This window comes from Sesamum indicum, linkage group LG3, assembly GCF_000512975.1.
Source record: "Sesamum indicum cultivar Zhongzhi No. 13 linkage group LG3, S_indicum_v1.0, whole genome shotgun sequence".
NCBI lineage: Eukaryota > Viridiplantae > Streptophyta > Magnoliopsida > Lamiales > Pedaliaceae > Sesamum > Sesamum indicum.
The window spans coordinates 22,261,079-22,287,949 of record NC_026147.1 but is presented as its reverse complement, the minus strand read 5'-3'; the positions used below and the strand labels follow the sequence as shown (position 1 = coordinate 22,287,949).

The following is a 26,871-nucleotide window of genomic DNA, read 5'->3' as shown; positions in this document are numbered from 1 at the left end:
AGGAAGACTCCAAAAGAATCCTAAAGTACTCTCACGACGAGAGAACAAACCCTCGTAGAGAGGGAAAAATTTTTGTGTAAAAAGTTTCCTGCAAACTAATCTTATGAGTTACAACCAATCAACCGTCCCTGCAGATAGTTTGAGGACATAGTTTCCATAGGAAATTAAAAGAGAAAAAGAAAAAGACACACATCTTCCTTACAGATATTTCTTGTGCAACCAAGCCAAACATGCCTTACATATTTAACAGCTGGTCGGAGAATTGCGCATTAACGTCTTGTCCGAATCCCAACCTTGTTCTTGTCACCAGCCGACCAACCCAGAAAGCCTGTTCTGAAGTAGATATATGAATGGAAGTAAGAAAATATTCAATCAAATTTCAAGAGAGTTTCACAGTTAGTGACACAGTGTAATTATGAAATCTTAATTAGACTTATAAAAGATAGTTTATAATAATCCTTCTACTAAATTGGAAAAATTCTCAAATTTCACTGTTCCACTTCCTCTCTTGTTTGCTCCGCCTCCCCAAAATCACCGCAAAGATCCGAGCTTTTCTCACTCCTCCACCCGCCTCTCCTCCGCCGGCACCTCCTCAAAATTTCTCGTTGTTTTCCTGTCGTTCTGATCTCATCAATTAGAAGGTGCACCAACTGGGACTGAAGACTCTTGTATGGCGTCTCCGCTTCCCAATTGAAAAGATAATCTAACAATCTGAAGAAATGATCATATGGGTCAATCCCATTTTGAGCTCCACCCCACCATATTTTACCCAAACCCCATCAAAGTTACCGGCGAAGAATCATTCTTGTTTCGCCAATTCTACTGTTTCAGCGAGCCATATACCAAGAAGAAGGTAATTTTGTTATTCTGCTTTTCTAAGTATAGACTTGACGGTAAACTCTGTTCATTTAATGTTTTTACCTTTTTTTGTTTTTTCAGGTGTGATTTATATGACTTGCATAAAGACCTGGTACCATATGCTGAGGCCTGGTCATGGCAAAATGCTATTGTTGAAGAGAAGAAAGCATTGAGTGAAAAGAATGACGATTTAGCCGATTCTTTGATTCTTCTGCAGCACCATCCTGTTTACACGTTGGGCGCTGGGAGTTCAGAAGGATTCTTGAATTTTGATGTGAAGAATCCTCCTATTGATTTGTATCGAACCGAACGGGGTGGTGAAGTTACTTATCATGGCCCTGGTCAGGTATATTTTTGCAGCTATTTATTGCTTATGATAATTCATATGAACAGCTGCTTCCTTTAGTCTTTTGGATTGGCTGAGGAATCCTGTTATTGATTTGTCTAATGTTGATGTTATGGGCGTAAGGGCATCAGAATTTAAACATTTATTTGATAAAGTGTAGATGTTTTGATTAGATGAATGTGGAAAACTTGTCAAAAGATATGGATGCTAATGTAAGTTATAGTGTTTGATTTTGCCTTACCTCTTCACTTCCTTGTTGTATTGTAGCTAGTCATGTATCCCATCATCAATCTTCGGTATCAGAAGATGGATCTTCATTGGTACCTGAGGTCACTTGAAGAGGTCGTTATTCGTGCACTTTCCTCAGCATTTGCAATTGAAGCTTCGCGTATTGAGGGCTTAACCGGTGTTTGGGTTGGTATGCCTTGTAATCTGACTTTCTGTGCTATGCTGATCTAAAATGATAAATGACCATTTGCTTGAGAATAAACGATTTTGAGTTTACCTTTTGAGAGAATGAAGTATCTGAACTGTTTCTGTTTTAACTTGATTTTAAATGCACCGTACTGGTTGAAACTGCATGAACAAAGGGGTCCAGTTCTCCTTTCCGGAGAACTCTGAGAAATAAATTCCATAATTCAAGCCCAAAAAGTTGCGTCTGAGAGAGTGAATATGTTTTCTATAAGCAAAGTTATGATTAAAAGTTAATTAATTGTCTAAATTGTTAAGAGAAGTAAATACAAGCACAGTTTCTACTTTGGTGTTGGAAAGTGTTTCATGTCTCTCTTATTCACTGCAATTAGCTCAGTGATGCTTCTTTAGGCAACAAACTTACTCTGATTTTATGTTGTGCACATCTTTTCTGTTGTTAACATATATCTAACAATCCCACTGATTGAAAATATATAAAGAGGCTGTATGGATTTTGAATCCAAGAAAACTTCTAATTTTAATTTTGTATAGCTGCTAATGTGCAAGTAATGCAGATTCAAATCAGTACCCAGGTCTATGACGATCAAATGGTTATATTATTTCAGTTGTATCCAGAGGTGGCTGTTTAGTGAAGATCTAGAGAATTGTTTATAGAAAGTCCTATAATCCTACACGGCAACACCTAATCCGAACATTAAAGGATATAGTATGTTTCACTTCATCCCATCTTAAATTCTCTATCAAATGTATTATGTGGAGAGGTTTACACCTAGATTTTCAGTTTGGCTATGGTATAAGTATTTCAGCAGGGATATGTGGTGTTGAATGTTGTCGAAAATATAGGGCTTGTTATCATCATATGACAGCATTCCCTTTTTGCGGCTTGGGAGTATATTTTCTTCTCTTTTTCATATTTGCCCTGATTGTTTATAGAACTTTCAACATCTCGATTCTCTTCAGGTAACCAGAAACTAGCAGCCATTGGAATAAAAGTATCGAGATGGATAACATATCATGGCTTGGCATTGAACGTCACCACCGACACAACGCCCTTTCAGCACATAGTCCCATGCGGGATCCGGGGTCGTCAAGTTGGAAGCATAAAGGGTCTGCTAAAGGAAAAAAAACTGTCCACGGGGTGCAGAGAAGATAATCATCTTCCTGATGATCAAGAACTGATTTATATTGCTAATAAATCGCTGATCACAGAGTTCTGTGAAGTTTTCCAAGTTGACCTCAGAATAACTCTATACGACGAAGGAGTTTGGAAGAACTCTTCACCCGCCACATTGAAGAGCTAACACGTCGTCCCAAGTTACGAGCTCGACATACACAAGTAAACCTTTGCCAGTTCTCAGTCTCCAGAATTTACAGTACATATATTCTTTCAGAATTCTTGAAGACTTGAACTCAAAGCTGCTTGACCTTGGAGTTTAACAGGATTTCAGCACATTTTACACTCACAAATCCTCTACTTCACAGCACGATTGAGATTTTTAACACTTTCCTCTCTCTTTGGTGGGTTGTTGGAGCCCCGGATCCATGATAACGGAACACCACAATCATTAATCGGGTCTAGGCATCGTCCGGGCATGTTATCTGGAGCCAAAAACAGTGGATGACAGGAAAGTGATGCATGCGTTAAATATCCACATATGGTTGTGATCTTGAAAATATCTCGCTGTTAGATCTTGTGCAAGAATTTTTCCTTTTTCCAAGAAAAGGTTCTCTCCAGTTCCAATTGTCGGCCTTCTGCATTGGTTAGGGCATCCCTAAAAATGCTCAAACTTTGATCATGGGACCAAAGGTTTATATATCAGCAATTGCTTTACCTAATTACCTCCACTTTCTAGCATCAAAATAAACAAACCCGATTCCAATTTGAGGGAAGAAAAAGAAACTGATTTTATCCTTGAAAAATAAGGAAATGATCGAACATGTTGATGTTCATACATTTTTATACATTAAGTCTGATCTGATCTGACCCAATGATTTAGTTGGTTACAGAATCATTTATCGTCATAAATCTAAACATATATGAATTCGTCATATGATGTTTATAGACAAAAATGAGATACGACAACATTATTAGTTTCAAATTTCAGCTTTTTTATTATTTGAATTGACTTAAATATTGAAAGATTTTATTTAGACACTACTCATAATAAATCTAACTAGCTATGTTCTCATTTCAAATACGTACTGTCTTCCTATATCTCAGCTGCATTTCATCATCGCTCAACTACGTGGCATATCAACGACCTCGCCCTAAATCAATGGGTTTTTGAGGATGTGGATGATTGGTTTCACCCTAAGTCAATGGGTTTTTGAGGATGTGGATGATTTGTTCCAGTCAAGATGCATATTGGCTAAAGGAGTTGAGACAAGAATATGTGCACTAAGTTAAGGTTGTTCCGTAATCAATCAATCAAGTATTACCTAGTCCAAAGCAACTCCAAGAAGAGAATCAAGAATTATGCTTTGCCTAACAACTGAAAGACGAGGACTAACTAACAAACATGAGAGGCTTGATCGGGCCAGTTGCACATGAATTTACAACATGAGAAAACTCCACGTCGCCCATGATTTTTTCAGGATAAAATGCTCAAATTCTTCTTAATCTTATTATTCTCCAACTTGATAAACTAGAAAAATAGTTAATATTTTTCTTTAAAAAAAAGATAAAATAAAAGGATCGGGTCGAGATTGGATCGAAAAGAGGTATCTGATCGGGTCGGGCGCATCCCTTCCCTCCCATCACTATGGACCCGAATAGCGTTTGATAATGGTAAGAAGGTAGATGGACTAAGACTGTACGTCATAAAGTAGTGGAGGGCATCTCATCTTTTTAGGGTACTGCTGCCCATATAAAAATCTCTCTCTCTCACACACACACACACATATATATATATATATCTGTTTATATTTTCCTCAATGTTTACACTTTTGTCGTACTAGGTAGGAAGGGGGGTCGGATCAGTCATCATCGCACCTGACTCTGTAATAATACTGCAATAAAGAAATGTGGTGCTCAGCAACTGTCGGTACTACTACCACTTAACTACAATCATAATAATGAAGACTTCCAAAATTGTTTTTTGCTGCTTTGATTTATTTCGTAAAAAATAAACTGATCCTTTGTATATGAAAATTAGGATGATAATGGGTTTGAAATCCGAACACGTACAAGGATATGTCTCGCTTGAGATGAATTTTTAACCCATAATTGAGTTTTAGGGGTGTTTTGGAATCCGACCCAGCCCTTTGATTTATTTTATACTAGTATACGTTATTTCTACATGTATATAATAAATAATTTTTATTTTGTAAAATATATTATAAATAAAAGCAAAATATTCAAATCACTGTATTGCATTAAAAAATAAAACAAAAACTAATTTATTAACTAAATATAATTTAAAAAATTGAATAAGCTAGTTATCTTATTAGTTAAAGGCAATAACATTATTGTTTTTACGAAAAATGTGTACGATAATGTCATTAACTGTCATTTGTAAGTATGGAGTCCTTTTCTTTTTATCTTAGATATATGCTATATAAAGTATATTTCAATATATATAAAAGTATGTGAATATTTTATTTATGTATAATACAAAAAATATTTTTATAAAATTAAAAAATACTAAAATATGCAGATATAAATTTGTAAAAAAAATAATTTTCAATAAAATTATGAAAAAAATTAAAAATACATTAATATTTCAATTACAATTTTTAAATTAAATCCATGGGATCCAATTCTTATGAATCCTGGATTTGGGTGGTGACGAGGGAAATTGCACAATTACCGGAATACCCCCCAATTTTTGGCACAAACACTGCACCCAAGACTGTAATCATGACTGCGCCTAGGACTGAGCCTATGACTGCGCATGGCGGGGCCCACTGTGCAGTTGCAGCAGCGGCGGCTGCAGGTCCGACAGAGGGTGACGTGGCACGCCCTCACTGGAGCCACGTGTAACGCGTACAGAGGGTACCGTACCAGTATAAATACCCTCATTTATGGTATTTTAAATACGTTTTGATTACCTACTTTTACCGCCAATTTGTGTTCTAGCTCGATCCCATTATCTTATTTTCGATCCCATCCTTTCTGACTTAAGCATCGGAGGGCCATCGCCGAGGGCTTCTCGGCTAGCCTGACGTTTGTTGTGTTCTCAGGATCCGCTCCAGGTAGCTTGAAAGAGGGAGTCAGCGATCACGACCCGGTTGCCCGACCTAGCGACCCCGATCCAAGAATCCTAATTTTGAGCGACCTACATCAGGTGAAATCTCCAATCTAATAGTTTCTCAACGGGTGGGATCTCGTTCTTAATAGAAACATTGTTGAGTTTGTGATGGGCACGTGCATCACAGTGCTGTTGTTTTGGGCGGTAGCGTATATTTGAGGTGAGTGGTCGGAACCCGGAAAGTAATCAACAGTTTGACCTCTTTCGTCTTTGACTTCCAATTTTGGGGCTGACTGCTGCTCCGCGCCTCATTCTATTCCGTCCAATTTTCTTTTTTTTTCCTTCTACTATAATAATTTCCGTCCAGATTTAAATCTCGACCATTCGACGGAAAAATGAACACTGCTAAAATTCAGATTCCAAATTTTTATTTTTGGTCAATGTTAGGCAAGACTTTTCTGACCTTCATATTTCCCCGTTTAAATTTATTATTTTAGATATTTAATTACATATATTTCAATTTTAAAATATAAAATAAAGTAGCCATGCATACCATAAGATATCGCATATGTTGTAATATTAATAATTTAATTTAATTAATTTATTTTATCAAGAAAAATAATATAATTTATTTTGAAGTGTATTGAAATTATGATCGTATATTAAAAAAAGTAAAAATCGACTAAGATGCAAGTTTGGTGAATTAAATCTTAAGCTAACTTATAGTACGTAGCTTAAATCATAAAAGTGATGTATAATTTCAACCAACAGATAATTTTTTATTTTATTTTACTTATATTGAAATACATAGAATTAATTAATTTGAATTGGGAAACATGCATTATCAGTAAGTAGAAGATGGTAACTTAATAAAAGTTTATAGACCACTCAAGAGTCAATTAGGGTAACACTTTTGGTCTTGTAGAAATAGGCCACCTTGAAAAATGTTTCACGAACTTTAGTCAATTAATTAAAAGTTGTAAGAAATTTCAATACTAGACTTTAGAGCAAAGAAAAACGTGGTAAAGAAAAATCTTTTATAATCTGCAATAAAATAATATATTAAAGAACACTCATATTAGTTATGATTTTTTATTATACATTAGATATAGAGAGTAGAAAATATTAATTTTTATAAATTGAATTTATAATAAAAAGAGTTGGGCACGTAAGGAAAAATAGAGAAAGTGGAAGTGTAGTGGAGAATTGAATTCAACTATATATTCAAGCACCCCTTTCACGATTATTATTTTTATTGGTTTTTGGAGTAGACGGTGCAATAGATTTAAAAATAAATAAATTCAAGGGCTACCCATTTTGATGATGGCCCACATTTTTCCACTCAGAATTCATTATTGATTATCAGTCTTCACATTTATCATTTTTTGTTTTTTGTTTTTGCAGTGATTTCCGTTTTCTATATATATATATATATATATGTATATTCAATTCAATTCATATATCTGCCACCATCATCATCAACTTTCGCAAACAAAAGTCCGCAGTCCAAGCTCAGCAATGGCTGCTTCATCTTTCCCTGCTTTGCACTTTCCCTCTTCTTCTTCCCAGAAACTATCGACAAGATTACCAGCTTCTCCCAATCGTTGCAAAGGGCGCTCCCTCTCTGCCCACCCCATCATCACAGCCACCATATCCGAGAAACCATACATTTCTCAACCACCAGCGCCGCCTCTGACGGCCGCTGTCGCTCCAGAGAAACCTTCCAAGTTTCCAGTCCGGAAAGTCCCTGGAGACTACGGGCTTCCTTTGATCGGACCCTGGAAAGACAGGCAAGATTACTTCTACAACCAGGGCAGAGATGAGTTTTTCAAATCAAGAATCCTCAAGTATCAGTCTACTGTGTTTAGAACAAATATGCCCCCCGGTCCCCTCATTTCCTTCAACCCCAACGTCGTCGTTCTGCTCGACGGCAAGAGTTTTCCGGCCCTTTTTGATACGGATAAAGTTGAAAAGAAGGATCTTTTCACCGGGACTTACATGCCCTCCACCGATCTCACCGGCGGGTACAGAACCCTCTCCTTTCTGGACCCTTCGGAGCCCAACCACGCCAAACTCAAGAAACTCATGTTTTTCTTGCTCTCGCATCGGCGGGATCATGTGATTCCCGAGTTCCACAACAGCTATACGGAGCTGTTCGAGAGTATGGAGAAGGAATTAGCCACTAAAGGGAAAGCTGGTTTCAGCTCCGCCAATGATCAAGCCGCCTTCAATTTCTTGGCCCGATCCTTCTACGGTGCCGACCCCAAGGACACCAGACTTGGATCCGACGGGCCGAAGCTTGTGAGCAAATGGGTTTTGTTCCACCTGCATCCGTTGCTGATATTGGGTTTGCCGAGACCAATAGAAGATGGCATTCTCCATACATTTTCACTGCCGCCGTTCTTGATAAAGAAGGATTATCAGAGATTGTACGACTTCTTTTACCAGAACTCAACCCCTGTCCTTGATCAAGCTGAAAAGCTTGGGATTTCTCGCGACGAGGCTTGCCATAATCTCGTGTTCGCCACTTGCTTCAATTCTTTCGGCGGCCTGAAAATCTTCTTCCCCAACATGCTCAAATGGGTTGGGCGCGCCGGAGTCAAGCTCCACACCGAACTGGCCCAAGAAATCCGATCGGCGATCAAATCCAACGGCGGAAATGTCACCATGGCTGCGATGGAAAACATGCCGCTGATGAAATCAGTAGTTTACGAGGCTCTCCGCATCGAGCCGCCGGTTCCGTCGCAGTACGCCAAAGCCAAGCGCGATTTCGTGATTGAATCCCACGACGCGGCGTTTCAGATCAAGGAGGGAGAGATGCTTTACGGGTTCCAGCCCTTCGCAACCAAAGACCCCAAAATATTCGACCGGGCCGAGGAGTTTGTTCCGACCCGCTTCGTCGGGGAAGAAGGCGAGAAGCTTTTAAAGCATGTACTCTGGTCGAACGGGCCTGAAAACGCCACCCCCACACTCAACAACAAGCAGTGCGCCGGAAAGGATTTCGTGGTGCTGGCGTCGAGGCTGCTGCTGGTGGAGCTATTCCGTCGCTACGACTCGTTTGATATTGAGGTCGCTGCGTCGCCGTTAGGCGCCTCCGTCACTATAACGTCGCTAAAACGAGCCAGTTTCTAAACCTTTGTTACTCTACTGGTTTCCGTCTCTATCTGTCGATGATTATTATTATTATTATTATTACACGGTCGGGGCGGCGGCTGATCAATCTGGGTTTCCCGGCAGGGAAGCTGTCGGGCAGACGGAAAATGGGGCCGTTTCTGTTGGTGGTTAATAGAAAATAGGTTATAGTCAATTGTACACTTTGATTTTGATTTGACTAGAAGTAGTTGTGCTATGACTCAAGGGTTACGTAGTACCGGACCGGGTTGTACATTACGCTGTTTGAGTTGTATGTTGTTTTCTATTTTCAAGAATTTTGTCTCTCCCAAGATATATATTTTTATTTGTAAGATTCGGCTTTAAGTATATAATATTTCATAATTTTTTTTATAATAAATAATGTTTCATAATTTTCGTGATATTACAAAGTAAATAAGAAAGATTATAAATTTCGTGCAAACCACTAGATTGGATTACATTTAGATTCTTTCCAGCATCTTCATGAATCATGTGGCTAGAGAAAATAAAAGAAACTAAATTGAGACGTTTGGTCTGTACTAAATTAATTATATTTAAATCAAATGCAAGCTAGAACATATATTTATAAAAAATCTTTGTGGATATCGAAAGCACACAAATCCAAGATCTGAACACTATATTTAATGAAATTATATATAAAAAAGGCACTATTTTGATACCCTTTATGTACGTACCACGTGCAAAATGGACACCTTAAGATAGATTTGAACAGCAAGCAAATCTTTTTTGTAATGAAATTATTAACTTCTAAAGTATTATTAATTATTGCGACAGATTTTAGAAATTTATAAAAGTACAGTTGGACGCGGATAACAATATTATCATTAATAAGAATTTCAAGATTTTACACAAAATGATAGAGGATTCGACACTTTAATGGCTAAAAGAAAGGAGAAATTAAATAATTCAGACGATCATGCACGTAGGAATATATATGATCTCACCTTTAATATTGGTGAATGAAAAAAAAAAAACATGAATTATATGGGATAATATTATGAAGGTCGTATCAAGACTTATGGGTGAATAACAATTTATTCCCCTGTGATACTGAAAATGAGCACATTATCTCCCATGAAAAAAATATAGCAATTTATCCCCTTATACTTTTTAAAATGAAGCAAAGGAGGTAATTTGCTCATTTACGATATCACAAGGGGGTTGTTTGCATTTTTTCCCAAGACTTATTTCTAATATATCTATAATTTTTAAAGCAGTTCTGGATTCTTGATTCAATTTAGGGTCTTTACGATTCGGTTCTAGTATAATCCAAAACTCTAATATGTATGGTTTATCATTATCATGCGGTAGTTTTAGTATTTGTTGTTCATATGAAATCGTACAGTTTTGAGAAATTCATAAATAGCCGCCCACAATATAGTAGATACAACTTTTGCTACTTTAGTGTTCTTATGACCTTTATTCATCTTTCTTACGATTATTTGATTTAAGCATCGGTGTGGTTATGACGTTATTCAGCTTTGTATGTTTTAAAGCTAAGAAAATTTAAAATTTAACTTGCTCGTGGAAAATTCTATGTCGGACCCACCTCAACTAAATCGGATTCAATTGTATAGCAAATGTAATATACTTGTCGTGTGACTGGTTTGCAGTTTAAAAAAAAAAATCAGTCAACATAATAAGTTATTTTATGATTAACTTAATTCGATTAAACTTGATTTGGATAAAAAAATTTCCTTCCTCATTGTGATTGGCAATTTCCTATATGCACTCTAAAATACCTTAATCCGTAAAATCAGTACAGCGAATTATTTACATGAGTCGAGGATTTGATTTATGAATTTGTGGGCTTTATTTAAGGCCCATCAATTGATGATGTTTGGGCTGATGAATCGAAAATCCCCAAAGAATTCTTTTTTTCCTTTTTACATTTAATATCCTAATGAAAGAGGGGGGAAAAAATGAGTATAGGGGCGCAGCCAAGTCTTGTCTAGTTTCGGTGGCGGACAAGACTTAATTTCAAATATTATGGACTATTAGTTGATATAAATAAAATAATTGTAGTCAATAAATAATTTAATTTAAATGTCTCATCGTGACTTTTTGAAAATAATATGAAAAAATAATTTCTAGTTGCAAGAATTCCTACTACATAAACAATTTCAAACAATATCGATATAACAACAACTACTAGTATCGAGAATTTTGCGGCCCTTTAATTGTCAAGTCATAGTTGTAAGAATTAATTGAATTCAAAATAATTTGGTTCGACGATTGCATAATTAATTATAAATTTTTTTATTATGATAGAATTAATTTAAAATAATTGATTTTAAAAGAAGTGATAGTAGCGGTTAGAGCGTATTAGTTTCATAAGACAAGAAATTCAATATTTTTAGTCATTTATTTTATAAAAATTTTAAAATAATTTTAAAATTGAGAAAATTCGACATATTTAATCAATTTTCTACAACAACTCGTACCCGTGATGCTCATTTATTTATGAAAACGTTGATACCCTCGTGAAAGTCATTACAAGAATGTAATAGCAATGAAGATCGATCGATATATTCCGTTCACTGCAACTAGTTCTTGTGTTTGTGGGTGGATGACTTTATCGATTCTTAAATATTAATTAGTAAACGTGTTTCCTGATGATGATTCGCGTTTTTAACACTAATGTAAGTAAAAGCAGAGAAAGAAATAAAAAGTGGAAATTCTATTCCACCTTCGCCTCTTGGTGGATTAATGTTTTGTTTTTTTTAAATTAATGAATTACTAACATACATAATTTTATTAAATAATTTTTAGCGAATAAAATATTAAATCATTAAACTATATTATAAGTAGACCAGCATCTACACACGTAAAATAAAAATTCAGAACTTTTGACTGATGACACTAGAAGAAATTTACTATTGTCTACGATTTTATTGGTTATGAACTAAACGTACCAATAGTACATAACTATTATTAATTATGATTAAATAAAAATTGAGAAAATACTTCGCTTCTTCACCATGATAACTATTTTTGTCATATCGCCACGACTCTTAGCCGTGACAAAAGCTTCAACTTTGTTAAAATCATAACCAACAACTGTTGCAGGATTGTGGTCAATTACTATATATTATTTTTTCTATTTTTAATCATAGCAATTAATCATAATTAAATATTATATTTCTTCAGTAAAGACACACCGAGGTCGCTCTTAATTTTGATGCAAAGACCTCAATCATTGCAATATATACTTAACTTCACTAACACGAGTATTAAAAACTCTAATTTAATAGGGAATAATTATAAAGTCTAACTCAAATTGTAAAATTGAGATTAATTAAAGATACGATCTGCATTTTAAATTGGAATCAATTCTTCTAGATTGGGGTACTTATTATCTATAATATAGTTAATTAATTGTTGATAACTGATCATGCTTATAACTTTTTGATCAATAAAATTATCGTTTTGAACATAAAAATTATAATTAATTTTACATTATTATATAAAAAATATCAATTCACAGTTCAGTATACTTTTTACAACTATCAAAAGAGATTATTATAATTTTACGCTGTCATAAGAATCAACACCAGACAAATAATATTTTAATTTAATTGTTAAAGTTGGAGTTACATAAACAATTTCGAGATTAATATGACTATTTATTTTATTTTATATGAGTTTAGTATAATTTATTTTATCATTTTTTGTTTATATTAATATAATGATTTAATGGATATATTATTTAATTCATTAAAAATATATATATAGTGATGTGATCTTATCGCTTAAAAAAATCAGAATTGACACTAGAAAATCCTTTGCACTACAAAGCACTTGGGGAGCGTATGTATCTTTACTGCTCAAACACTCCAATACAGTCTTAATCAACTTCACTCGCACACAGAGATACATACATATACACACACACACACACACACATATATATATATATATATATATATATACTTAAAACAACAGTATTTCGAATTAATTAAGGGGCAGCAAAAGCGTCATCAGCCCATCTTATACGAACAACCGAAGTCTTCTTGTCGTCCGCGTTGGAAGCGAAGGGCGAGCTAAGAAGAGCTTGCACGGCGGACTTCACCTTGTTGACACGCTTCCGGTGGCGAATGCGGCGGAGCACCACCGCTTTGTCCAGTGTCCCGGTGGCGTGGGCCGGTTTCAGATACAAGTGACTGGTGACGAGACCAGCAGGGTTATCTTCGTCGTCCTGATCTTTGTTTTGAGCAACCTCTGAGTTGTCAGTGATAGGGTGTTTCTGGGGGAGTAGAGAACACATTGTTGCTGTCGAGTTTTAGAATATGGGAAGATTAATGCAGGAATGGTGAGGTTTATATGCTGGATTTGGAGATAAAATTGGAATATTTTATGTAATAAAGAAATAGGTGGAGGTGGTCGGTGGTTAGATTCTGTTTATGGGTGGGGGGATTAATTACCCATAAGTTGGATGGTGTTGCACTCTGACATAGTCGGTTTCACTGTCTTAATTAGTGTAATCATTCTATTGTTTTTGTCATTTGAGGGCGTAAACATATGCATCTGTAGGAAATGGACAATGAAGTGCGTGTGGTTTGGAAAGGGAAGGGAAGATGATTTTAAGGAAATTAATTAGGTTCTTATCAATAGAAATTAATTATATTAAAATATCATTTAATAATTTGATACCATTTTTAAGAATTAACACATACAGTGAAAAGTCATTTTTGTGACTTTATATGTTGATGTTCCAAAAATGGACATGACCAAGAATGAGTCGAGCTCGTAGGAGAAACCGCAGAAGCCAACTAACATGACTTAATTCTATATTCTTACACCCAATCCATTAGTGGGAGAGAGAGAAACTCAATTTGCCAAACCTAAATATTAACTGAATTTACTCGGTCTAAAATGTGCAAGTGTGGGTCTTGGGCTTCACGGCCCAAAGTCAAGAGCACTTGTTGGAGGGGTGAATTGGCCTAACCTTAAAATTTGACCGAAAATGTGCGCTTCATATTCCGCCCACCAAATGTGAAATCCCCAAAGATATGATTGAGAATGGATACTGATGATGTTCCTCAAAAAGGGGCCCGTGCATAAACAGTCCATAAAACACCTCTTCTAGACAAAAACCTTAAAAGGACAACTCAAGCCCAAAGATGGGGAATCCATATGCAATGGTAGTCCGCAAAACACCAACTACTTCTCCCACCTGACTCAAAAGTCAAGGACAGAATAAACATGATCAGCTGCTAAACACCCTGAATACGTGGCAACATCTTTAGCCGTGTCGATTACACAACCTGAGGATCTTACGGAAATCCCATTTGGTCAGATTTTCTTGATCGCCTTAATGTCTAATTGAGCAGCAAAATCGGCCTCAGCTATTGGAAGATAGCATATTCAACATTTTTTGTGTTAAGTTCTTCCACTACCAATTGAATTGCGTGGAGTTGGGCAATGGAAGTATTAGGAGCAAAGATTTCTGTTGCAGTTGCAGGGCGAATGAAACCTTGGTGGTCGCGTAATATGAATGCCGCCACGCATTTGTCTTTCCTTGAAAGCAATGTCAGTATCTGGAGGGGGCTCCCATTCCACATTAATTTTTGTTTTAGTTCGATGCGAAGTTCTACTTGCAACAACATATAATTCCCCCTCAATCCAATCAAAAAAATTAACACATGAATCTCACATAAATGGAAAAAATCAGGACGCACTAGGAACAAATCTAGGAAAAGATAGTTATTATCAAGACGTGGCAAATTCTTGAGATACCTAGGAACTTGTGCTATACCTACCGACCATGTTGTCAGCTTGTTCTAGCAAGTTAAGAAAACCGTTAAAAGGAAGATTGTTTATATATATGCCGATTCGGGGGGAAAAAATTTAAAGAAAAAACACGAGTAATGGACAAACAATTGATGTCAATTTTCCACCTCCCAGTTGTTGTATTATTATAGCTTTATGTGGAAGCTCCAATAACCTAGGGTTTTGAGCCCCTGTTCCCTTTTCTTTCCTACCTCCATTTCCCTTCCTATATAAAGTGAAAGCATTGTGGTTTGCAATTTATATAAAGGTATGAAAATAATATCAGGCAATTATTTGGCCTTTTTACATGAATTTGGTTAAAGGTAACATCCCAAAACTTGAAAGAATATTCATAACTAGTTCAAGAAAATTTTATTTTTGTATATTCATATATATATAAAAAAAAATCATCGTTTTACTCTTATAAGTATGAAGTAGTGGTATTTTTTGTCCTATATATATATATATCTGTTTCTGCAATTTGGTCATGTAATTTCTCGAACGTCACAAATTGAGGGCAATTAATTTTGACCAATCTCATCGGAAAATCTCATTTACTATGCACGTGACATGTTGATTCTGAGATTTCAACCACTTATATAATTTTTTGGTTATAATTGTCCTTGAATTATTATTTTCTTTAATTATAAGACTAAATTGTCAATATCAATTACAACATGTCCCAAATTGTCACCTTCTATACTTATAGAATTAAAAACCTTTTTTGGGAAAAAAAATCACCCTAATTAATTAATTGAATTTGAAATAAGTAATTAATAGACAAGTATGGCCCTGCGATAGCATACAAACAATAGGCGTAGGTTACTTGCCAAGGCAGTAGGGAATAGTGGTGGCGACGTCTAAGGTATTTTAGAGTTCCACATACGAGTGAGGGTAGAAGGGATGTTGGTAAATCGTTGTTTAGCAGCCGGACTATGAATTTGTATTGTCTGTAACGTTTTGTCGACAACAATATTGTTGAAATCGCATTTCCCCCAAAACTGTGTTTGGTAGTAGACATCAAGTGGATAACTTGACTTTGCTTGAATGCAATTGGTGTGAACCACACGGACTGTCCCTCCCCAACTCTAATAAAAGTCGCTCACACCCCAACTTTTATTTATTTTGAAATACTTATTTTATAATAAATTGTGACATTAATTAATTCTTAATTTGACAAGTAAACATGGTCATAAGGATGTCCAAGAACCTAGCTACATGAAATCACTCCTTAATCTATCACTACTTTTGTATTTTCCGAATACAGTAATTGACGTGGGAATATTTCAAGTCAGAAATAATTATGTTTCCCAAACATAAATAGTCCGTAGGAATCATGACATTACTATAAAAATAAGTATGATTCCTGACAATCAATCTTAATAACGGACGACAGATAAAAAAAAACATTATAATGATGGTCAAAAAAATTACTAAAGCAAAGAGCTGTTAAATTTAGCCTTACGCGATGAAAACCCGAACAATTAGTTCCATATATATATATATATATATTCTAATTAATTATTTTATTTACAGGAAGAATATTCCACATAATTAGTTTATAGAAATTAATTAATACCGGTAATTGTCAATGAAGCTCTCCCCTTCCCTCCAAAAAGTCAATATATATACTTTGAAAAACTATATTATTACAAGAATTGGTAGCTAATTGAAGTATTATTAGGAAATGGTGGCATTAATTTTATTATGATGATAGGGGTTGAGTGGCCTAGTTACACTTTGTTAATTACAAAAACAGTATTCTATATGACAACTTGTCCTCAATATATATGGCATGTCATGCGTCCCAACAACTCTACTAGGTCCAACAAGCATCCACTGCACTACCTACATTAGAGTTCGAATTAAATCATATAAATTTATCAAAAAAATATGATTTACAATGTTAGGGATGATCGCCACTTTTCTTCGAATTTAGTGTAATGTATATGTATACTTATTCAGGAAATTAGATATGTTAATTAAATTTACGAAATTTGCTGACATCAATAAAAAAATTTAAATAGAAATTCATATTTACTGTCAATTTACTTACAAATTATATAGGGCAAACAGATATTTTCTGACGAAAATACACTTATATATTTTCACAAGCTAATGCATGTGAGCAGATATTTATTTGCTATGTAATAAACTAACAATCAGTCAATTGGAGGTGAATATGAATTTCACTCAAATTTTTTTGCTTATATAAACAAGTTTTGTGAATTTTAAATAACGAATAGATTTATTTGTTGAACAAAAACAAACGTCAATGCTATTAGATGTAATTTTTCAAATCAAATAAATTTTATTACACTAAATCATTAAAAAAACCGATGTAATTATTCTTAATATTTGTGATGTAATTAATTGAGGGGATACAAATTGGTCCTGGATCTTTGTTTTAACAGCTATCTATATATGTGCTTGTGAGTGGCGTAAAATTCCCATATACTTAGGTGGAAATGGAACATTCAAAACCAATTATGGAAAAAGGCGGAAAATGTACTTAAAATATACGTATCATTAAAAACTAGTGTTAAGAAATGAAAAGACCATACATATCAAACTACCATTACCTCAAAATTCTCTTACACGGAACAAATCCATACAGACATACCCCACTCCTCCTTACACATGTCCAACACCTATCCTTCACTCTCAGACTACTCTCTCCCTCCTACAAAATCTCTCCTCCTCACGCCCCACTCCTCCATTTTCTCTCATCAGGGTTTCTCTCTATTCTCTTCCTCTTCATCACTTCTTCTTCTTTCTTTTACTTCTCCCTCAGTTTCACAGATTCTTTGGAATGTTAGAAAACCAATTCCGGCCAACAGTGTTTGCAGAAGCCAACAATCATATATCTTCCAAGAAAGGCTACATGGTTCGCTCGGATCCCAACATTTCGTCCTCCTCCGCCGCCTCCAGCGACGCCGATGACTTCGCTAATAGGAACAGCAGCTTCTCTGGCTATGATCCCAATCGCCTCAGCGGTGATTGCTCCCCCATGATGATGTCTCCCTGGAACCAAACCTCGCCCTTTGCTAAGTCGCCTTGGTCCAATTTCTCGGAAACTGGCCCCCAGAACGTCCCTCAAAGTGGCCTCATCGGCTCCCTCGTCCGCGAGGAGGGCCATATTTACTCCCTTGCTGCAAAGAACGACCTCCTCTACACCGGCTCCGACAGCAAGAACATCCGCGTCTGGAAGGACATGCAGGAATTCTCTGCCTTCAAATCCAACAGTGGACTCGTCAAGGCCATTATCATCTCCGGCGACAAGATTTTCACCGGTCACCAGGACGGCAAGGTTCGTGTTTGGAAATTCAATCCCAAGAATCCCAGCGTCCATAAACGTGTTGGCACTATGCCCACGTTTTTCGACATATTCAAAGCCTCTATCAGGCCGAGGAATTACGTGGAGGTCAAAAGTAAACGAACTGCGCTCTGGATCAAGCACACGGACGCCATTTCTTGCCTGAGCATGAACCAAGAGAAAGGACTCCTTTATTCCGCTTCCTGGGACAGAACTTTCAAGGTATGGAAGGTGGAGAATTCGAAATGTATTGAATCCGTCAAGGCTCACGACGACGCTGTAAACTCCGTCGTGTCGAGCATCGATGGGATAGTCTACACCGGCTCTGCCGACGGCACTGTTAAAGTATGGACGAGGGAACATAAAGGGAAGGTCATCAAGCACAACCTAACGCAGACGCTCCTCAGCCAGGAGTGCGCCGTCACGGCATTGGCCGTCAACGCGTCGGGTTCGGTTCTGTACTGCGGCTCGTCGGACGGGCTAGTAAATTTCTGGGAGTTAGAGAAGCAGTTCTCGCACGGCGGCGTGCTGAAGGGCCACAAGCTGGCGGTGCTCTGCCTGGCGGCGGCGGGGAATTTGGTGTTCAGTGGCTCAGCTGATAAAACGATATGCGTGTGGAGGAAGGAGGGCGGGGTGCATACTTGCCTCTCAGTGTTGTCGGGGCACACGGGGCCGGTGAAGTGCCTGGCGGTGGAGGAGGACAAGGGGTCCAGTGCCGGCGGCGAGAAGAAATGGGTGGTTTATAGTGGGAGTCTTGATAAATCAGTGAAAGTGTGGAGCGTGTCGGAGACGGCGCCGGAATTGGGTTTAGGACAGCACAAAGTTGGAGATTACAACTGGGATTCTGTACCACCTCCGAAGTATTAATCTAAGACTGTAATGTAATGAGTTTCAGTTTTTCACAATCTTGATAAGTACTGTTTGATCCGTGGTTTGAGGATTAAGATGTCTTTTTTTTTTTTTTTCAGTTAAATTTAAATTTGATGGAAGAAGAGTAAGAAGATGAGTGGCATTGTAAATTATGAGTTAATCATGTGGGATAAGGGAGGTTGATTGATCAGTTGCATAGAATAATTTGTTTTCTTGATTAGATAACTTATTTTAATTAATTTCCTTCCCTTTCTCTCTCTCATAATTCTTATTTTACACATGTTGTCAATAGCTGAAATATTGTGGAATTGGTTAAGCTACCTCTTTATTTAAATAATTGTTTGGTGTACTTAGAACAAGAAATAATTGTTAAGCTACATAGATCGATTACTGATAACTACTTCTGGTTTTAATAAGCGCACATCATGGATTAATTCCATTGTAATAATTTTGGGATAGTTACAATTTTGATTTTTTAATATAGTCACTTATGTGTTTTTAGCTCTCAAAAAATTTGATCGAAGATGAGTTTCTGAACCTTAAATTATTATTATTATTTTTTACGTTTATCTTCTTTTCTATTGGTGGAACGTTAAAGTTGATTGAATTGCGGTTAATTTGAAAAACAATCATTTTTCCATCCTATTTTGTCTTGTGACTTTACTTAGTAAAACAACGATTGACGACCGTTGTATATCCGCGATCGATAACGCTTGATTCATCCCTTTTTAATTTTTTTTATAATAATAATTAACTATAGTGATAAAAAATCATCCTTTTTATAGATTCTTGAAATTGAAATTTTCTTGGGGCATGATAATAATTTCAGGCTGAACACAAGACATGGTATCAAGAAACATGCCTACCTACTGCATGAATTGTATGACTTACCAGCAGTGGTGAAATGCATACCATTTTCTTACACTGCCTTTCAATAATTATTACATATATATAAATATATCAATGTCTCCCGAAATCTCTACAAGTAGCATAAGTCATACATATTTACTGTAAAATAATATTTTTATATATGTAGTGTAGCTGTGTGTTCCAGTAAGTGCCACAGATTATAATAAACCATATTAAGTATATTTCATATTTGGAAACATATGTAGAGCGTGACACGCATGCGAGATGTATCCTAATACCATTTCAAGTTGCTAGCTAGCTAGATGCATTTAAATAAATAATATTTTGAATTGAAAAAGTTTATAGTTCAGATTTCACATTTGACGCAATCTAAACATATAATTAACTAATAACAAGTGTAATTATATTAAGAGTTGTATGTATATTTTTGTCCCGTAATTTAAGATATTTAGCGTTTTCGTCCTTTAATTTTATAGGATAGTATTTTGATTCCAAATCTTTTTAGTTTACGTGATCTCAACCCTTTTTTTGCTGGAGTTCACTTTCATCGGCGAGATGGATTAATTCCAGTGGAAAAAAATGATTGAAATCGTAAAAATTAAAAAGATATAGAACCAAAATGTTATCCTAGAAAATCAAAGGGCAAAAATGCTGGCAAAAAATGAGCCAATAGGAACAAGATCACTAATTTTAAAATGTCACTTGAGATTACATGTATTTTTTTGACGAAAAATATAAACTCAAGCAAAAAAAGTAGCGAAATTATGAAAACTAAAAAGATGTAGAATCAAAATACTACAATAGAATATTAAAGGACAAAAACGTCAAATAATTTAAATTACCAAATTAGAAATACATTTAAGCCTTATAATATGCATTAGGTCCATATTTGTATTTTATTACATAAAAGTATCTGTACTGTAGTTACCCTATTAGTTTTTGAGTTTGGACAGAGTAGATTGAGTATAAAGTCAAGAGTTGGTGTATGAAAATCCTTATCCGACATCTTTCATAGTAAAGTTTTCGTCTCAAAAGATATAAGGAAACCTCAAACCCGACAATGATGTGTTTCACGAGACTCAGATGTGAGCAAATGTTCAACATCTACTGCTCATAAATTAACGTCTCTCTTATATTTATACATATTAAATAAGAAATTTAAGTTATTTATATGTTTAAAATAATATTTTATACATGTGTCATGTATTATAATATAATGGACAAAACCATAAGTTCTATCCTTTTAAACTTTGAAGGGGTGGTAACCTCACGAAAAAATTCTTACGCGGATCAAGTTTTGCCAAACAAATCAATTGTAGAGCAAGTATGATATATTTGTTGCGTGATTGATCATTTTACTTGAACTCTCTATTAATCACAAAGTAAGTGTATTATACTTACCATATAATTATAAAGAAATTCAAGTCTAATTATTGTTTAGAAATGAATAACTCAATCCATCAAGTTAGATGCATTGAGTTATCTGTCATTGGAGTAGAATCGGACAAGGACTTGGAATGTCGATTTTGTCAAAATTTTAGCATAGCAAGTTACCTGTGTCCCCTCAATTGCTCCCACATGTGCATCAATGAGCTAAAATTAAATATGTAATAAGGTTATTTCACATCTACACTACTATTATATAACAAAATAAATATTATACAACCAACATGATCAAAGTATACTAACTACAGCTATTCTCGGGTTTTTACTATACATTTAATTTCGATTTATATGATCACTCATTTATTTTATACCACAAAATAGAACAGGCCTACGAGTTGGAGAATTTTAGTTTTCGAAATCACATCATGAGATGTAGTTTCAATTCTCACGTGAAAAAAAAAAGCAAAAAAATAAAAAATTGATGAAATAAATTTGTCACATCGATATTTCAATATTATGTCAATACTACCAAAGAATACATTTTACTTAAAATAGAATACCAATTTCAGATGTAGAATGTGAAGTGCATAGAATTTGAGTTGGCACATTGTTAGAAGGGTTATTGTCCATATCTATTAATATATCTAACAATACAGTTCTGAGGTTCTCCATGAAAGAGTTCCTGACCATTATTAATCAGCTTGTATTAGTTAAACTGTTCGTGCTTCCCATCAACTTCGCCCAGTTGTAAAGTAGTAAGCCCTTTAATTAGACAGATCCAACATAAAATATAATCAACCTCATACACAACGATGTTATGTCAAAGGAAAATTCGCATTTTTTGTCTCATATATTATATAAAGTTTTTTTTCAGTTTATTCTCTTTTGTCATAATTTTTTCATATTGAATTTTATAAGTTGAAATTTTAATCCTCAAGTACAATTTTCGTCCAATAATTAATAGAATCGTTAGCTTTTTTCATTAATTATTGGACGAAAAATGCACGTAAGGACTACCATTGAGAAAATTTTTCATATGGCATGCAATATGAGAAAAGCGTAATATATGAGACTAAATTAAGAAAGACCTTACTATATGGAACCAACAATGCGACTTGTCTTCTGACAAAAGATCAGTTATCCATCCAAGCTGATATTGAGGCACAAAAATCATATGCAATCAGATATACTGTTCTAATATCACTCACAAGAATGACTTCAAAAATGAAGAACGTTGATCTTTAATACTCCTTATCTGCATGTGGCTTCTTACAATAATGGACTAACTGCTGTACTACTTGCAATTAAGTAAAAAGAAGACAGTGAGAAGTAAATTAATACAACTACTGCCGCAACTTGTCATGAGAATGCCCATTGCTACAACCAACTATGCACAAGTCCAAAGCCAGGGGAGTAACTGGGCTTCCTCCTTCTAGCATTTTGACTACCTAAAATTAAGAAGCAAATTCACTTGTTAAATCTCTTGTATATATGCCAGCTAAAAGAAAATTGATGAGTTTGGATGAATAAAAGAGAAACTAACTAGATAAAAACCATTAATTCTATTATGCTTAAATAAATACTAAGAACGAGACCTTTGACATGGGCGGTCTTAAGTCAGGATCTTGCTGTAGGCACAATGAGGCAGCACATCCCATTGCATGAAGCTCATAGGGTAAAACTTGGAGTTGGTTTGATGCCAAGTGAGGGTCCAGCAATTGATGGTTGTAAGCCAAGATATGTAGCGGTTCCATCTTAGCCAAAGCATGGATATGATCTAGCAAAATTTGGTATGCGGAGCAGCACTGCAAGTCATGGGCTCGTGGGCCGGTGATTAGCTCTAGCAATACCAGGCCAAATGCATATATATCAACTTTCTCAGTCATTTTCCCACCACTGAAATATTCTGGTGCAAGATACCTAAGGGCATAAAAGAAAGATCCAGAAAATGATCAAAAGAATATGGGACCAACTTGATTCCAGCGAAATATGTAATTACATCAAATATCAGTATTTCTTGCACATAGTGAATTGAAAATAGTCTTCCTTGCTTGATTCTCAGATTCAATTAAACAACTGATACAAGAAATAGATAGTCATATAGGAAGCTCACTAATATACTAGGAAACCTGCATTTTACCCTGGAGTTCCAACTTCCTGGTTGCTATCACAGAACTCCTCCTCACTGTGCAATCTTGCCAGTCCAAAATCAGCAACCTGATATAAAAGAACATATAAAGTAATTGCTAAAGATAAAATGTCAAGACAGAATTAATACTGGATTGTTTCTTAATTGACAGTATCACATCAGACATGTACATCTAAAGATCCATTAATCTGATTTCACTTGCACTGATCTCTCAGTATCTGAATAAGTAACATTGAATACGCTCTGTTTACTCATCCGAATTTCTTACTGAGTTATAGAACACTGACAGAATTTTACCAGAGGTTCGAAATCATGAGTTAGGAGGATGTTGTTTGGCCGCAAGTTTCTGTGAACTATACATCCTACTCTGCAATCTTCATGAAGATACCGTAATCCTCTTGCAGTCCCGACAGCTATCTTTAAACGTGCTTGCCAATCAAGAACTGACTTTTCATTTCCTGCAACTGAAGGTATGAAACAAAATTCAAATCGCTGCAGGGTGCCACAATCAGTGATTGAACTAGCAGATTGTGTGGCATGTCAGATATAAATCATAAAGTAAACAGAAGATACCATGTAAATGGAAGTCCAATGAGCGATTACATATGTATTCATACACCAATAATCTCTTCTTCCTCTCAATGCAGTAACCAATAAGCAACACCACATTTCTATGCTGGGCACAACTCAGTACGCGAACTTCCCTGCAGAAATCAGCATCTCGTTGAGGGCCAGCAAACTTCAGTTGTTTCACAGCAATGACCAACCCATTCCTCAGAATCCCTCTATGAACCAAACCAAACCCACCTTCTGCTACAAAATTTTTGTCTGAGAAATAATCTGTAGCTTCCTCTAGTTCTCTGTAATTAAACTGCTTTGGGGGTTTTCCAAATGCTGGAGCCTTGGATTTACAATGTGTACATAAAGGAGGAGGCAGCAAGGAAGTTTTACCTAAAGAGACAGCTCCCCGAATGCTAGAGTTGTACACACAATCTCCATCAGATTTTTTATCCAATTCAGTTCCTCCTACCATTTCGTCATCTCTATATTGGATCAAATCAAACATTTCAGTTCTGGCAAAGGTAGATGAAGTTCTAGAGATGTTATTCTGGTTTCCACTTCCTGGACCATGCTCATTATCGGCGTGATTTCTATGATTCCTTAAAGTTTCAGATTCTGGGGTTCCTGAAAAACACATTCTTCTTGCCCCTGGATGGTCCGGTGTCTCAAGTCTACTAGGCAGGCTTTTACCTCTACTTAATCCTTCATAAAGGGGATTTTCTTCATACACAACATAGATACAAGACCCTGTGTCAGGACTTGATAATGAATTTTCGCCTGAGGTTCTTGTGTAGGAAGTGTTGGGATCCTCAGGGCTGCTGACAGGGGTCGTATGCTTCATAATGTGGGTGTAGAACTTATTGCTGTCCTTAGTAGGCGATGAAGCAGCTGAATAAAAGGGTGTTTGAAGATCATTTGACCTTGCTAGATTGAGCCGGAGAACTTTTGGCTGGGCACCCTTCATAACTACAATATTGCAATGCAGTTCATTCATGCAATGCTTCATCTCTCGCTTCAGTTTCCTGTCTTATGGGAATAACACCAATAATGCGTTATCCGTGAATTCAAACTCAAATCACACAAATGCAAAGACTTATTTCGACATTGCATAAAGACCAAAGAACCAAAACAGTACTATTTAATTGTACCCAAATTTGGCTTAGCAAAGAGTTAATCTCAGTCTGTAATATATCTAACTCAGCTCTGAGGACTCAGTATATCGGTTAGAGGTATATACAAACATATATGTGATTTACTTGTCCAATATGACCCAATTGGCTGCATAACTCTTTGCTTCAGCAGCAACAGCACCAGCAGACATGGCTGATACAACCTTGATCCGCACTCTGACCTACAAAAACCAACCACCATAACGACGTTCACATATGCAACTGATTATCCTTTTTGCTAATAACAATTAGCAAGTTTAAGCTCATAGTCAGCAGCCAAGATTAAAACCTACAGAAAGATGGAAAAATTACAATAATTTGCATTTAAAATGGAATCTAAGAGCCACATATGGGCTACCTACTCCATCAGGCAATGGCTACAAGATTGGATAAGATTACCATCAAGTCCATGCACATCTAATGAACCAAAAAGTAGTTAGGTAACTATAATTAAAATATAAAGGGGCTACTATTCATTTATAAAAGCAGAAGCAACCATGGGTTCCGGCAGACAGTAGCTATGGGTTCCCTAAAGTATTATATATTCTTATTGGTAGAATTGATATGCATTGCATCAAAGTGGCAATTGGCTTTTTCACTATGGCAGAAAAGAAATTTCTTATGATCTTCAAAACGGGCTACATCAACATGTCAATGAAAGGTTGAATTGCCATCTTCAACTCAAAGAGAGGGTTTCAGGAATCCAATTCATGTTGTAATTGTCAAGGCTTATTTGCACTCAGAAATTAGCTTTTACTTGTCTTCAAGTATATCAATAGGGCTCTATTACCAAGGGTAAGAAAAAGTATGTATACACCATGAATATCATCAGCAGAAAATCATAAAAAGCTGATTACACATGCAAAAAGAGATTTCACAATCCCTTGGGAACTCAATTATGCATTATCAATCATAAGCTTTTTTCAAGGCACATCTCAAGTAACCTTATCATAATGAGCAGACGACCAAATTCAACATCTTTACAACCTGAAAAAACCTTCCAAAATCTCCAATACTGAATCAAATTACATAAACACAGTTTCTGCACAGATTTATTCATCATTTCCTTTAACTTCACTTGATAATCCAGATAACCACGGCAATCCAACTTCCTTCTTGGTAAATGCAGTAAATTTAAAGTACTAAGCATACCCGAAAAATACAAACAGAAACGAAAAAAATTATAAAATGATGCAAATAAGAGTACTTAATTCAGTACCTGTATTCGGTCCTGAAGTTGAAGAACCATCTGAGAGCAAGACTCAGAGATCTGACAAATTCGTTCCGGCAGCTTAGCCGGATCGAAGCTCCGACAGTTCCCTTTCAATCGAGGAATTCCCAAAAATCTCCTCCCGCCTGCTTTTCAGACGAACGTACACATTACACAAAGCTTCCTGTAACAATAAATAATCTCCAAGACTCGACTACAAGCAGTAAAAGCAACAAACTATTTATCCACTTTAAAAAGAAAAATCATGTCTTTCAACGAAATTCAGCTTGAGTAAATATACCACCCTTGTTGCCGGAAAAGATGGCGAGGAGCGTAATGCCGTCGCCGGAGCAGGCCGCATGGGTGAGAGCCCAAGCCAAGGCGGCCTTGGAGATGACCTTCTCCGCTTTCACGGCCACGACCACTTTATCCGCCGCGCCGCCGCCGTGCGGAATGGTTGCTTCTGATTTTGGCGGGAACATCGGGTGACGTCAGTTTGTCGGTAAACGTGTGAAAATAGGAGGAAACCCGGAGAAGTACGGAGAGTTTGGAACTCCGAGTTCCATAATTGCATATAACCCTTATAAAA

General features: G+C 36.0%; 4 protein-coding genes across 8 annotated transcripts; 3 read left to right on the top strand and 1 right to left on the bottom strand.

Moving 5' to 3' along the window:
• LOC105159197 (putative lipoyltransferase-like protein, chloroplastic) lies at positions 329–2,954 on the top strand. 2 transcript variants are annotated; one of them, XM_011076174.2, is made up of 4 exons: positions 329–853; positions 940–1,204; positions 1,472–1,622; positions 2,597–2,954. In XM_011076174.2, the coding sequence occupies exons 1-4, from the start codon at positions 720–722 to the stop codon at positions 2,935–2,937; spliced, it is 891 nt and encodes a 296-aa protein (XP_011074476.1). In that variant the 5' UTR covers positions 329–719; the 3' UTR covers positions 2,938–2,954. The 2 variants fall into 2 exon arrangements, with proteins under 2 accessions (XP_011074476.1, XP_011074477.1); XM_011076175.2 differs by having other exon boundaries at positions 1,472–1,618; positions 2,597–2,733.
• Positions 7,272–9,292, top strand: LOC105159196 (allene oxide synthase 1, chloroplastic). The gene has a single exon (XM_011076172.2). It carries the CDS (start codon positions 7,345–7,347, stop codon positions 8,956–8,958), a length of 1,614 nt encoding a protein of 537 aa, XP_011074474.1. The 5' UTR covers positions 7,272–7,344; the 3' UTR covers positions 8,959–9,292.
• Positions 17,306–19,195, top strand: LOC105159195 (protein JINGUBANG-like). The gene has a single exon (XM_011076171.2). It carries the CDS (start codon positions 17,564–17,566, stop codon positions 18,932–18,934), a length of 1,371 nt encoding a protein of 456 aa, XP_011074473.1. The 5' UTR covers positions 17,306–17,563; the 3' UTR covers positions 18,935–19,195.
• LOC105159194 (inactive protein kinase SELMODRAFT_444075) lies at positions 22,303–26,871 on the bottom strand. 4 transcript variants are annotated; one of them, XM_011076166.2, is made up of 8 exons: positions 26,584–26,871; positions 26,292–26,431; positions 25,160–25,254; positions 23,916–24,925; positions 23,640–23,806; positions 23,334–23,410; positions 22,789–23,113; positions 22,303–22,641 (listed from the first exon to the last, which is right to left on the bottom strand). In XM_011076166.2, exons 1-8 carry the CDS (start codon positions 26,762–26,764, stop codon positions 22,537–22,539), a joined length of 2,100 nt encoding a protein of 699 aa, XP_011074468.1. In that variant the 5' UTR covers positions 26,765–26,871; the 3' UTR covers positions 22,303–22,536. The 4 variants fall into 4 exon arrangements, with proteins under 4 accessions (XP_011074468.1, XP_011074469.1, XP_011074470.1 ...); XM_011076167.2 differs by having other exon boundaries at positions 26,292–26,428; positions 26,584–26,870; XM_011076168.2 differs by having other exon boundaries at positions 26,292–26,428; positions 26,587–26,870.